General features: G+C 40.6%; 1 protein-coding gene across 4 annotated transcripts in view; it reads right to left on the bottom strand.

Annotated features, from left to right (window-relative positions):
- PIP5K1B (phosphatidylinositol-4-phosphate 5-kinase type 1 beta) overlaps positions 1–14503 on the bottom strand; it is a 125893-nt gene that overhangs the window by 76415 nt on the left and 34975 nt on the right. For all 4 annotated transcript variants that reach the window (XM_081930643.1, XM_081930640.1, XM_081930642.1 and 1 more), the window contains exons 4-6: positions 9875–10005; positions 3534–3651; positions 2785–2937 (exon numbers count right to left, since the gene is read on the bottom strand). In XM_081930643.1, the coding sequence (XP_081786769.1) occupies positions 2785–2937; positions 3534–3651; positions 9875–10005 (402 nt within the window). The remainder of the gene's footprint in view (positions 1–2784; positions 2938–3533; positions 3652–9874; positions 10006–14503) is intronic.

Here is a 14503-nt window from a genome sequence, read left to right as displayed (position 1 = left end):
AGCTCCTGTCAGAAGTCCATACCGGCATTAATGAGTGACTCTCAACCCTTTGAATAAAGCTCACCAAAAACTAACAGGCTACTATTATAAGTGCTTATGCACCAACACTGGATGCTGATGAACACATTAAAGAAAAAATTTACTCTCAGCTGGATCAGAGACGCCTATCAGAGATGCCTAAGGAAGATACAATTATCCTCCTGGGTAAGATTTCGATCTGTGGCCTGGGACTATTGGGAAAGAAGGAATTGGCAACAGCAACCAGAATGGAATCTTACTTTTGAAGATATGTGCAGCACACAACCTTGTTATTACCAACACACTCTTTTGACAGAAAAATAAATTTAAAACTTCATGGAGGCATCCTCGGTCAAACCACTAGCACCTTTTAGACTATGTTATTGTCCGTGCTAAAGATCGCCATGATGTGCTCTTTACCAGAGCTATGATGAGCGCCAACGACTGCTGGACAGATCACTGACTAATACACTCCATGGTGACTATCAAGATTATACCTCAACGCAGGCTTCAAGCGAGGAAACCAAGGCACAAAATGAACACTCAAGCCCTTCAAAATCCCATTAAGTGGGATTGCTTCCAAACAACTCTCCCCCCCCCAATTTTTTAAATTAATTTTCCAGATTTAACACCACACAAAATAACAAATAACAAAGCATACAAAAAATAAAAACAAACAAACAAACACTTCTTACAGTTAAAAATCCAGATTACATTCCATTGTTGAGTGACTTCCTCAAATCCTTCCTGACTGATTTTCATCAAATCTCATTTTAGCAATTTTTCAATATCCACTTTCTAATAAAATTAACCTGTTCAAATTACTAACTTCCTTTCTTTTCATAATATTCTTAATCCATAATCTTATACAATTCAACATAATTTAATCTTAAACCAAACTTAATACTTGAAAATAATTCCACTTATGTTATATTATAATATTTTGCTAAATATTCCTTAAATTTCTTCCATTCTTCTTGATGCTCCTCTTTCTGCATATACAATTCAATGTATCATATGCCTTCATTATATATCTTTAGGTGCCTTGGGCTGATTAACATTCCATGTCCTTTTAAATATGTTTGTGATAGGAGGGTTATTGGTTTGGTAGACAATGTAGTGTGTGCATGCTCAGCGGATGACCTCCAAACCATCCTAAATATCTTCACAGAAGCTTATGAAAAGTTTGACTTGTTGCTCAACATCCAAAAAACCCAAGTGTTGCACCAACAAGTACAAAATAACCCCTCTGCAGTGCCACAAATCCAACTCAATGGTGTAACGTTGGAAAATGTTGATCACTTCTCCTACCTAGGCAGTTATCTTTCCACAAGGGTCAACACTGATGCCGAAATCCAGCATTGCCTGAGCTCTGCAAGTGCAGCTTTCTCCCAATTGAAGTGCAGAGTGTTTGAAGGCCGGGACATTTGCAATGAAACCAAAATGCTTGTTTACAAAGCTATTGTACTACCAACCTTAAGGTATGCTTGTGAAACATGGACTACTTATAAACGCCATCTTCAACTCCTCAAAAGATTCCATCAACGGTGTCTCCAAAAAACCTTACACATCACTTGGGAAGACAGGTGAACTAATATCAGTGTACTGGATGCAGCAAAGATCCCCTATGTTGAAGCAATGATTCTTCAACATCAACTTCGTTGGACTAGTCATATTGTGCGGATGCCTGATTATCATCTTCCAAAGCAACTACTCTAATCCAAACTTAAGAATGGAAAGTGTAAAGCTGGTGGTCAACAAAAGAGGTTTAAAGACTGTCTCAAGGCAAATCTAAAAAAAAATGTAGTACAAACACCGTCAACTGGGAAACACTGGTCTGCGAGTGCTCCAGTTGGAGAACAGCCTTTACCAAAGGTGTTATGGACTATAAAGGTAAAGGTAAAGGTACCCCTGCCCGTACGGGCCAGTCTTGACAGACTCTGGGGTTGTGCCAGGGGCCAGCGCTGTCCGGAGACACTTCCGGGTCACATGGCCAGCGTGACATCGCTGCTCTGGCGAGCCAGAGCTGCACACGGAAACGCCGTTTACCTTCCCGCTGATAAGCGGTCCCTATTTATCTACTTGCACCCGGAGGTGCTTTCGAACTGCTAGGTTGGCAGGCGCTGGGACCGAGCAGCGGGAGCGCACCCCGCCGCAGGGATTCGAACCGCCGACCTTTCGATCGGCAAGTCCTAGGCGCTGAGGCTTTAACCCACAGCGCCACCTGCGTCCCGCTGTTATGGACTATGAAGACACTCAAACTCAGAACGCAAGGGAGAAACATGCTAAGAGGAAAGCACACTTGGCAAATCCACACTGTAATCAACTCCCACCCGGAAACCAATGTCCCCACTGTGGAAAGACGTGTGGGTCCAGTATTGGCCTCCACAGTCACTTATGGACTCACTGTTAAAACGGTGTTTATGGAAGACAATATTACTTGGCTACAAGTGATTGCCAAAGAAGAAGTTTAGTTAAGTACAACACCACAAATGCAAAGTTGATTTATCAGCATCATGGCAAGCCATACCAACAGTTATGGTTAAAAGTGTTCATTTATTAACTCAGAATTTTAAAGAAGTTCTCATGCGTGTAGCAAATAGGAGCACAAATACAAAGGGGGAAAGCAGTATTTAAAATTTATCATGATTATGGTAAAGTGTTAAGTAAGCTATTAAAAAGCCAAGTTAAAATTCACACACAGCCATCACACAACCTCACAAAAGGAAACTAAACAGGAAGAGCCTGGAATTTGAATTTATTTACCATGTAGTAGCCAGGCAACAGCTTCTGAAGGAACTCTGCTTCTTTGTGTTGAACTGTTTTGATTATGAACTCGTCATCACTAGTGACAAAGAACAAGGATCCACTGGCACCAGGATTGGATAGTTCTATTAGAGGTTCACTGCAAATAGAATACTGAACACGGAAAAAGAGAAATTTAATGCCACTATGGGTAATGGAACAGATTGCCACACAGGATCTTAATATGGCAAGGCAAGCTGTCCAACATGCATTGTCCACTTGCTGCAGGAAATCCTTTCTCTGCATAACAGCTTATTTATCTGCTACAGCTGATCTACACATAAAAAGCCTGCTGCGGACTGTTTTTTCTGACACTGATTGTATGTGCAAGAGTGCAAAAATCTTGAGGGATTTTAACTATGGAGCTCTGTGCTTTTCTAGTTCAAGGTTACAACATATGGAAGCAAATATTTATATACTTTGCTAGACAATTACAAGGCAATTAGCAGATGGAGGTCTCTAAACTACAATTCAATCAGCAAAATCCACAGGGGTATTCAATTTCAATTACAATATTCCAGTAGAAATAATGACTCAAGCAGTTGCTGAGCTATCAATTAACACATTGGGTTTTAGGGCAACCAATTATAAGCTGAATAATTAAATGCATGGTCAAGAACTACAATTCTATAGAAAGCACATTCTATAGAAAAAGAAAGCTATTCCATACCACTCCTATTTTTGTAAGGGGGGGGGATGTAAATTCTTACCAAGTAGTCATCAGGTTTAATACCAAAAAGTTCTCTGAAGTAGCGGAAGGCTAAAGGAGCATATGTCTTAAATCTGAAGTCAGGATAATGATGAGCAGGGGTCAAATTGCTCCCTTCACTGAATTGAAAAGAGAAATTTAAAGGTATTACACAAATTCATTAAGAACAGAAATCTTACTATAAATACAAACCTTTCAAAAAAAACTGCCCCAAAAGCACAGTGCAGAGCTGAAGCAGGCAGGAGCAAGCCAACATGACTAAACAGGTGTCATATCCTAAACAGGATATGAAGTTTCAATACATTCTCAGACAATTTTAGCTTAATATGCTTCTCTCCTCTTCTAAAAAGAGACTAAGCCATTTCTCCACTGTAGGTTGGCAGGTGGAGCACAGGTCACTGTAACTAGGGACTGGCAGTTATTGCAAGCTCCTTTGAAGTCCGTTAGCAGATGTTGTTTGACAGAGACAAAGCAAGCTCCATGGGAAAGCCGTTAGTGCAGCAATTCCAGTGGGGCTCACTGTCAGTGCAGATCAGCTAATCTGCATGGTTAGTGGGCCCTACTTGCAAATGAACAACGGTGAGCTCCAATTGTTCCTTGGAAGCCATGTCTTCACCTGCCTCACACTTGATGTCACCTGTGACATCCAGGGGGGGGGGCATAGTCTTGGGAAAACAGCCTCTGTAGACTCCCCACCTCTGGGCTTAAGGCATTAACACAGCATGCCAATATTTTTTGCTAATGGAGCATTAAGCACTGTTGAAAAATATCCTCCACGATAACTCAAGCTCTTATCTGACAAAAGGTGTTAATTTTTGTGATCGTGTATTGCTTCAGGAGTAAATGAAGGAAACCCAGTGGATTTACCCTAGCCATGCCAAAGGCTACATCTTTAAATCACTGCAGAAGGTAGTGTCTGTGTACCACTGTAGGAGTATGATTTCTAGCCCAGTAGAATGGAGATATCCATGCACATCTGAATTCCATGAATGTGTCCTGAAAATAGTTAAAGGAAAGCAACTGTGCCTCAAACTAACAGAATGCTGTTCAGTTCTTGTTCTGGCTTGGACTCAACCGACTTTTGTAACAACACCACCAAAAGAAAAGAAAAAGAAATTGCAAAGTAATTTTTTTCATGCTCAAAAGAACTAGACTTCTTTTTTGTGGAACTTTTTGATATGAATATGATACATCATTAAAGCAGCCCATATTTGTCTTTGAGTATAGGGGTGGAGCTATGCTGTGTTTTTATAGAGGTTGCCCAATTCTGCATCAAATGTTGTAGTAGCCAACAGGTGAGGAGTGGCGAGAGAAAAAAGACTCTCAAATGGTGCTAGAAAACAGTGAACTGGGCAGGAGTGGAGAAAGAGCCCTGTGTGTTTCAGGTGTGAAATTCTTCAGAGTCAATGGAAAAAATCAATTTCCTAACTTGGAAATATGGTGCTCTTTTACAAACCAGTAAAGCAAGATGAGCACCGCAACCCCAGAGTCATCTGGTCAGAGGTCCCTTTACCTTTATACGTAGCCTACTATTACAAGTTATAATATCACAATTAAGTGAACAAAGCAAATCAGGACAAATGCAGCCCCCCTTCAGATATTAGAAGAATCAAATCTGATGCAGACGCGTGAGACCAGTTTCTCATCCTGGGTGAGCTCACACAGCTTGGGCACAGTTGCAGAAGTGCAGCACCGTCATGAAGGAACCCTTCCCAAACCCTTGTGATTACAGATGAAATTTAGAGGGGGGTGGAGGAAAGCTCACAGATAATAATTATTATTATCACAGATAATAATTGTCATCTACTTGGGAACTCTTTAATAGTTGCGCTATCAAAAACTAAATAACTGGTCCTCATCATTTATTTCAAAATTCAAAAACTGCAACCATTTTATTGCTGGATGGCAAGGCAAGCAAGGCAACAACATCCTTTTATCTAGGGAAGGTTGCAAAGAAGATGAGAAACTATTTGCATAATATCTCAAATGCAGCTTCAAGGCAAAAACCTAATGCAAAGCAAGCACTCAGTCATATTTGTGTGCCATGGTAACTATCAGTCAACAAGTGTACTGCGTATATCCAAAATACATTCATGCCATTTTCATTTGAACCTACTTTTCATCCAGATGGGCGGCGTATAAATAAATTATTATTATTATTATTATTATTATTATTATTATTATTATTATTATTATTTATTTATTTCCTTTTGAAAGTAAATGAAGGAATTCAGAGTTTGCTTATTGTTATCACTCAGATTTGTTAGTCTCTTGTTATCCAAAGATCTCCAAGTGTCTTACAATACTCTTAAAAACACAAAGAAATGCATTTATAAACAAAACAGAGAAAACAACAGGCCACATATCAGCCACAGGAAGCTTTGAAGGCATATTAAAAGGTGGTGGTGGGGGGGAGAAGTCTTTACCAGATGTTGAAAATATGTCAGCGAAGGGGCACATTGGAACCTACTGAGAAGTGCATTCCACAGACGGAGAGCCCCAATGGCAAAAGCCCCTTGAGCCTCCCTAAGAGGCGGGACCTAGAGAAGGGCCTCATACAAAGATCTAGGGTTTATAGTGTGAGAGGCATTCCAGAAGATATTGGGGTCCTGAACCAAAAAGAGCTTTAAAGGTCAAAGCCAGCACTCTGAATTGGGCTCAGAAGCTTTAAGGCAGCTAGTGTATTTGGAACAGAATTGGTGTTTTGTGATCTATTTGTCTTGAACCTGTCACCAGCCAGGCAGCTGCACTCTGCCCTAACTGGATCTTCCGACCCATTTTGAAAGGTAGCTTCTTGTACTGTGTGTTGCAATAATCCAACCTGCTTTAAAACAACCCCGTGCTCTCTGTCCCTGCCTGCAGTTTTTTGCTGTCCGATTTTGGATTAGCCACTGTAGGGGCTGTGTGTGTGTGTGCTTGAGCTATCGTTCTCCTCCTCCTGCTTCCCGTTCACTCTCCCAGCGCCCCTGCGACTTTAGGATTGATACTCTGGGGGGGGAAGCGTTCTCCTTCTCTTGCTTCCCCTTCACTCTCCCAGCGCCCCTGCGCTCTCCTGCGACTTTAGGATTGATACTCTGTGTGTGTGTGTGTGTGTGTGTGTGTGAGAGAGAGAGAGAGAGAGAGAGAGAGAGAGAGAGAGAGAGAGAGAGAAAGAGAGGCATTGTTCTCTTTCTCTTGCTTCCCGTTCACTCCCCCAATGCCCCTGCGACTTCCAGCGCCCCTGCGACTTTAGGGCGACTTTAGCATGGATCCACATGGATCCTCAGGATTTATGCATTGGGCTACCCCAAACTCACCGTCAGATCACATGTTTGTGGCCACAGCATGAACCACAAAAATCATACATCCACTGTTTCGTTTAGAATATTTTTTTCTTGTTTTCCTCCTCTAAAAACTACAAGCGTGTTATGGTCTGGTGCGTGTTATAGAGCGAAAAATACGGTAGATTACTGTGTCCAAATTATCAGCGTCCAGGTAGGGCTGTAATTGCACCAGCAGGCTTACCTGATGGAAAGCACTCTTGTCACTGAGGCCACCTGCACATCAAGTGGCAAGAGCAGATTCAGGAGAACTCTCAAATTACGAACCTTTTTCTAAAACAGTCTGTCAGGGCCAATGAGGCCACTGCCTGGGGCAGACCTCAGAGGGGTACAGTACTGACCTTTGAGGGGCACAGTGATATAAAAATTAATCTTTGCCGTATCTTATAAATGTTTGATAACATTTTAATTCCATTATATATTTTGATGAATTTTATCATTTTTGAAGTAATTCATACATTAGAATCGTTTATGTATATATGAAATAGACCACAGAGTTGACTGGAAGTTATATACACACACAAAGTGAAAATGCACTTAATTTAAAATTTTAAAGTCATAGCTTATTTAGAAAATTTATTCATTTTTCATTTTTCTAGTGAGCTATGGATGATTAAAAAATGACCACCTGGAGCTCAATTTGGCAACAAAAGGCAGAAAAAGCTAAGGTGTAAGCAAAGCAAGGAAGTCTTCCTGAAATACCTTTGTACAAAGAAAGCAATTGAAAAACATGAATATGTCTATATTCCTGTTGAAACCAGCACTGAGGGAGCAGAATGTGGTGCTCCTACTACCACTAAGACAGAAGTTTCACAGATTGGAGATATTTCTGGAAAAACACGCAGAGGAAAACGAGGATGTCAAGAAGTGAGAGTACTGCAGAGTCTGCAGAAGAAGATGGTATTGTGCCTAACTTGAATTAGTTACCCTGCTAACTTGGCTAACTATTGCAGTGATAATTTATACATTGTCCCATGATTTCCCCAAAGACTAAAATCAGAAGATTTTCTACAAGAGGAGACTAGCAAATGATGAAGAAGTGTGTCATCCATGGTTCAACCTCAAAAGATGTGGGTTGTTGTTTTTTGCTTTAAGTTGTTCAGCAAAAAAAAAAAAAAAAAAAAGGTGCCTCAACTGTACAAGAAACAGGTTCAAAAGACTGGAAGAACATTGGTGCAATTCTGTATTCACCCGAGAGGAATACTGACAATTTAAAAAGCTATCAGACCTGGATAACTTAAATTGTACTTATCTAAAGGAAAAACAATTGAAGATATTTACCATCGAAAATTAGGCAAGAAGAACAATAATGACAACAAATCTTGGAATGTTTGATTGCTTTGCTCAGAATTTTTTGCATTGCAAAACTTGACATTCCGTGGTAGAACTGAAAAGTTGTACAGTGCTAGCAATTGAGTTTTTTGAAGTTTGTCTTATCTAGTCTTTTTTGATCCTATTATGAATTAACATTTGTGCAGAGTTAAAGATCGTGAAACAATGGTTTACTACCTAGAAAAAAGATATAAAAAATGAGCTTATACAGCTTCTAGTAAAAATTTTAGCACATGCAAACTCACCCAAATATTACTCAATAATTCTGGACTGCACACTTGATGTTAGTCATATTGAACAAATGACAATTGTTGCTGTAATCAAACCATCAGGGAATGAGATGTCCGAGCCTGACGTTATAGTAAGAGCATTTCTTGGAGAATACAGGTACCTTTATAACAGAAACTTCTTGGACAACTTGAGCAAATGGGACTATCAATTGAGTTCAGTGGTACCTCGGGTTAAGTACTTAATTCGTTCCGGAGGTCTGTTCTTAACCTGAAACTGTTCTTAACCTTAAACTTTAGCTAATGGAGCCTCCCACTGCCGCCTCACCGACACTGCTGCCGGCGCGCCGCCAGAGCATGATTTCTGTTCTCATCCTGAAGCAAAGTTCTTAACCCAAGGTACTATTTCTGGGTTAGCGGAGTCTGTAACCTGAAGCGTATGTAACCCAAGGTACCACTGTATCTGCATGGTTGAGGTTATTTATAATGGAAGTAACATGAAAGACAAAGAAAATGGTGTACAAAAGGCATAAACTCACATGCCTTTTTATTCCCTACCATGTACAAGGAATACACTATTGTTTCAGAGTATAGAGGGATATGTTGTATTTCTCAGCATAGTATTTCCAAATATTACTATTATGAAATAAAATGTTCTGCTATGGTTACTAAAGATAGCTGCACAGGGATAAGGCAAAATTTAGTAGGTAGAAAATTATCTGCAGGTTTTGCTTTTGTGTAATTACTTCATCAAGTCAAACACCATTCTATTGTCCTAATTACATTCCAGTGCAATAGTTCTAGATTATAAAGTAGCTGAATAGCCTAACAGCCAGTCTTGTTGACTTTCTAGTCTCCCTGACTGCTCACAGATTAATCTTCTTCCTCAAAACAGATTCCAACTATAGATAAAATGAACAGCTAAACTGCAGTCACACCACCACATGTATTATTTTTTTTAAAAGGTTAGTACAATACTACGTTCTACTAAACATCAACTGCTTAATAGTTTTCTAGGTAAATCGTCTAAGAAATGTTATTACTTTCAATGAATCTTTCATTTTATATGGATTCATGCTCTTCCTTCTGTTCACAAAGCAATCCTCTTTCCATTGTACTAAAGAAAAATTATATCCCACTTTTAAGGATACTTTTAAATTAAGCCATACTTGAGAAGTGATAAATATGTAAAAAAAACCAGCATCACGGTTGCTGATGCAAGACTTAGACTAACGTTACCAGGATTCAAATCCATGCACAACCATGAAGCTTAAAAAGTGATCCTAGGCCGGCTGGTTTATCTCAGGCAAATCTATTTCACATGGTGGTTTCAAAAGTTTAATATTTTTTAAAAAGGGAGGGGGACATGTATACTACCCTGAACAATGTGGAAGAAAGGCAGGATAAAAATGTAATAAAGCATTAGGCACACAATTTTTAGGTGGAAAATTAGCCACCCTTACCTGGGAAGAAACACACTTTCCACTACATAGAAGTCTTGCATAAGTACATCTCTGTCTGGCTTGGATGTGAGGTTCCCCACTGTGTATCCTATTCCCAGTTGTATGGCACCTTTAATAGCTGAGGATGCAGTCTGCAAGGAAAAACAAAGAATTTTAAAATATCAGCTTGCTGTAAATGGGTTCTCATGACACATATGTACATTATAAAGAGATTCAAACCATATTTGAAACTTGGCATCCCACAAAGTATGCAGAAAAAGACTTTCAGACATCATGGGCTGCACAGTTCTAAAAACCTCTTCCAAGTAAGAAAAACACCAGCACCACCAGATCATGTACAAGCCTTCCTGAGTCAGTATTAGCTCCTTCTATAGCAGGGGCTTTCTAACAGAAAGAAAGAGACTTTCGAGGAACCAGAGGAACTTTCAGCAACTTCTATTAATCTTTACACTGTTCTGGCAGGAGATGAGAGGGCAGAATTTCTGGATCTTACCGCCTCATTTATCTGGCTCAAACACCCTAAAATGGAATAGTAGCCTTGTAATTCCAAAGCCCTCTCTTTCAGCTGCACCTGTTTCTATTTGACAGAAGGTGCTTAGGACCCCTAAATTATGCCTATGAACATTAGCTGTGGGGCTATAAAAGCAAAAGGAGAGTAGACAAGGTAGCCAATAGGCAGAAACATGGTACCCAGTGTGGTGTAGTGGTTAAGAGCGGTAGTCTCATAATCTGGGGAACCGGGTTCGCGTCTCCGCTCCTCCACATGCAGCTGCTGGGTGACCTTGGGCCAGTCACACTTCTCTGAAGTCTCTCAGCCCCACTCATCTCACAGAGTGTTTGTTGTGGGGGAGGAAGGGAAAGGAGAATGTTAGCCGCTTTGAGACTCCTTCGGGTAGTGATAAAGCGGGATATCAAATCCAAACGCTTCTTCTTCTTCTTCTTCTACCCTCCAGATGTTCTTGGACTTCAAATCCCATCAGTGCCAACTAGCACAACCAATGGCCAGGGATGATGGAAACTACAGCTGAACAACATCTGTATGCAACACACTGACTCCCCTGCAATAAGAGGACCCATCAGTGCACACACCCATAGAGCTGACTGGCAAGGCCTAGTTGCAACTAATGGGCCTGGTGGTTAGTGTTGAGGGAAGATTGCTATACCACTTCTGGAGAAAGAAGTTACTGGCTCTGCTTAAGGAGTGGTGCTGGGTCTCCATTAGCAATATAATTAATGGGCCAAGAGAGGAGAAGCCCGAGAAAAACCCCGTGTGTGCCTTAAATAGCCTGTCCGTGGACTATTGTTCAATCAAGGAGAGGGCTAAATATTGGAAGTTTACTTTGAAGAGCTGATTTTCCCTGGCTCTTTGTATTTCAAACATAACAGAAGTGGAATGCAGCGATAATGACTGATAATATATTTTCAGGTTATTTTCTGGGGTTGGTTTTTTCTTCAAGAGGTGGGCCTCTAATATGTAGATGTTAAAAATTCCTACAAACCTAATGAGGAATATTTCCTCATGCTGATCACATAGTTATTTAAAAGAGATAGGTAGCTGAATTTGTATTTTTGTTATACTGTTTTTTCCAAAGAAAATATCGCACATTTTGATGCTTGTATGTTCTTTATCATCCACAGGTATTCAGAGTAAAATAAAGCAAATCGGATTTTATTATGAAGCCACTATAGTGGATACCTGGTTGGGCCTGCTGTGCTTAGAACCAGTGCTTTTTTCTGGGGGTACTTAAGGGTATGCAGTACTGGCACCTTTTTTCTAGAAGAAAAGCACTGTTTAAAACCAAGAAAATTAGAACCAACCATTTAGCAATTTAAATTGCAGAGAATCAAGCCAAACAAATGGCTGGCAGCTCAGATTACTTTAAATTCTAGAAACACAAGATTACAAGACAAAATATAATGGCAAAGAAGACAGAATCTCTATCATCTATCATCTATCTATCTATCATCTCACATACATTCCATTTGAGTTTTATAGAATGAAACCCAGGAAAGAGAATTCTGAGAGAAAATTCACACAGCACACTCCACCAATCAAAATATAATACAAAAGACTTTTCAGAGTAGCATATCAGTTAAGTCTCATAACACCTATGGCTTCAAGAATCTTGACAGCAAACATATTCTGAGTCAGGCACAGCAGCTTATTTAATTCTAAAGAAGATGTCTCAATTCCACACAACATTAAACCACATTTTAAATTAAAAATGTGGTTTAATGTACACAACAGCTCCGCTCTTCCTTGCTCCTGATTCTGTCACACAGGGGACCAAACTAGTTACTTCTTGGTTTACCACTCATTGTGTGCATGGAGGAAAGAGACCACAGGCCTTGGCTCACATGGCACAACAAGCAAGATTATGACTTTTTCTTTTCCTCTGCCAAGCAGAGCCTGGAGTGAGGGGGGAGAAAGGCACTCATGCCCTTAAATCATAGTTTATTTTAAACTATAACTTAATGTTGCATCCTAGCCAGGCGATTCTCTAGTTTCAACTTATTTTTCAAATGAGAAGCAACATGCCGGTGGGTAATATTGTGTTATTTAAACTAATTAATATCAGATTTTTCAAGTTGCATAACAGTTCCTAACATGCAGTTTGCTAAGAACAAGGCACAAAAGCTCATTCCTAAAATGAAACTTTTAATTGGTAAAGGAACTGAATGGCTCATTCACAAATTTCCCATTTCTGCCTTGAAAAGGTCTTTTATAAAAGATTAATGTCCTGCATAAGAACTAAATTATGTAACTTTGAGTAGACTTTGTTTCAGACTGATCCTTTTTGTGAACTGAACAATCCCCTACTGAAACAGATGCTAGCAGAAAGAGTTTGTAGATTAAAGAAATCAATTCTATAAAAAACAGAAAGTTTCAGAAAAGATGGATGCTAAAGTTACAATGTCTGTCTGTCTGTCTATCTATCTATCTATCTATCTGAATAAGGGATGCTAGACTACCTTTAGGTTAATAGTATTCTAATGAGAGCGGATCAGTTTGACCAGTTGTTGTGGTCATGAGCAATCATTGTTGTCTTCTTTATTGAGAGGCATTGTTGGCATGTAAGAAAATACTCTCTTTATTCTTAAATACAGAACTATTTATTGACCCCAGTAGCACATTGCAATTGTTAACGCCTGATGGGAACAAGCAACCACCATAGTAGAAAAAATGTATCCTATGGGGTATGAGAAAATGCACAACAGATGAAAAAAGATTACCTACATATCTATGTACCATTTGCCTTAACTCTTACAAGGAAAAGTATTCGCAACCCACTACTGTCTTATTAGTGCGGGAAATTAGCAGCCAAACCTAACAAATGCATATTATTGCTAGTTAGCTTGAGGAGGGGCTAAGTCCACAGAGCCAGATTGCTGAACGGCAAATACTAAGATCATAGAAATACAATTGGTAGAGAGGGCTCAGTGTGATGTCATTTCTCCTCCTATCCTGGAGAGGAAGGAGCATATTGTACTAGCCCCTTCCTCTCTCTTTTCATTTGACCAGCCTTGGATGCTGGCATGCCTCCATTCGCTCCAGCTTTAGGAACATGCCTGAAGCTGGTTATACTGTAAATATAAGTACAGTTGTACCTCAGAAGTCGAAAGGAATCCATTCCAGAATTCCTTTAGACTTCGGAAATGTTCGGAACCAAGGGGCAGCTTCCAATTGGTTTCTGATTGCACAGGCACACCGGAAACACTTCCAAAAAAAGTTCAAAAACTGGAACACTCACTTCCGATTTTCAATTTTTCAGGAGCCGAGGTACGATTGTATTCTGCCTGCATAGTTTTTAGTGTTACTGTAATGGGAGTTGGGGTTGCTTGTGCGTAAGCCGCAAACTGCTCCAGGCTGGGTTGTATGGCTAAACCTTTCCCTGGCTGGACAGCCCTTACACCTTGGCCGTCTCAGTCACTGGCAGAATCCGTCAGTGGGCGTTTCCTGAACTTCTTCCAACATAAAAATTCTTTGACACCAAGTCTCCGCCTAGCGTCCCTGCGCGGAAGCTTTCTGCGCAGAGTAGGCGTGCCAAGCGGAGGTCCGGTGCTCTCCTCGCTGATCTCGCTGGAAGAGTCTTGGAGCCCTCCCTCCGAAGCCCTCTCAGCCTCCCCTTTCTTCCTGGCGTCACTCTGATTTCCTTCCCCAGTGGAAGCTCTCCCTCTCTCCTTGCTGGTTCCCTCTCCGGCATCATTGGGGAGCCTTACCTCCCCTCTTGGCTCTGATGGCAGTTCTCCTACAGTTACTGTTGCTGTGAACCAATGCATAATTATAAAGTAATAATAATAATAATAATAATAATTTATTATTTATACCCCGCCCATCTGGCTGGGCCTCCCCAGCCACTCTGGGCGGCTTCCATAAAAACCAAAAATACAGTAAAATATCACACGTTAAAAACTTCCCTGAACAGGGCTGCCTTAAGATGTCTTCTGAATGTCAGGTAGTTGTTTATCGCTTTGACATCTGCTGGAAGGGCATTCCACAGGGTGGGTGCCACTACCGAGAAGGCCCTCTGCCTGGTTCCCTGTAGCTTTGCTTCTCGCAATGAGGGAACCGCCAGAAGGCCCTCGGCGCTGGACCTCAGCGTCCGGGCAGAATGATGGGGGTGGAGA

Source organism: Podarcis melisellensis (assembly GCF_964234715.1).
Source record: "Podarcis melisellensis genome assembly, chromosome: 11".
Lineage (NCBI taxonomy): Eukaryota > Metazoa > Chordata > Lepidosauria > Squamata > Lacertidae > Podarcis > Podarcis melisellensis.
This window is presented reverse-complemented; position numbering and strand designations above follow the sequence as displayed.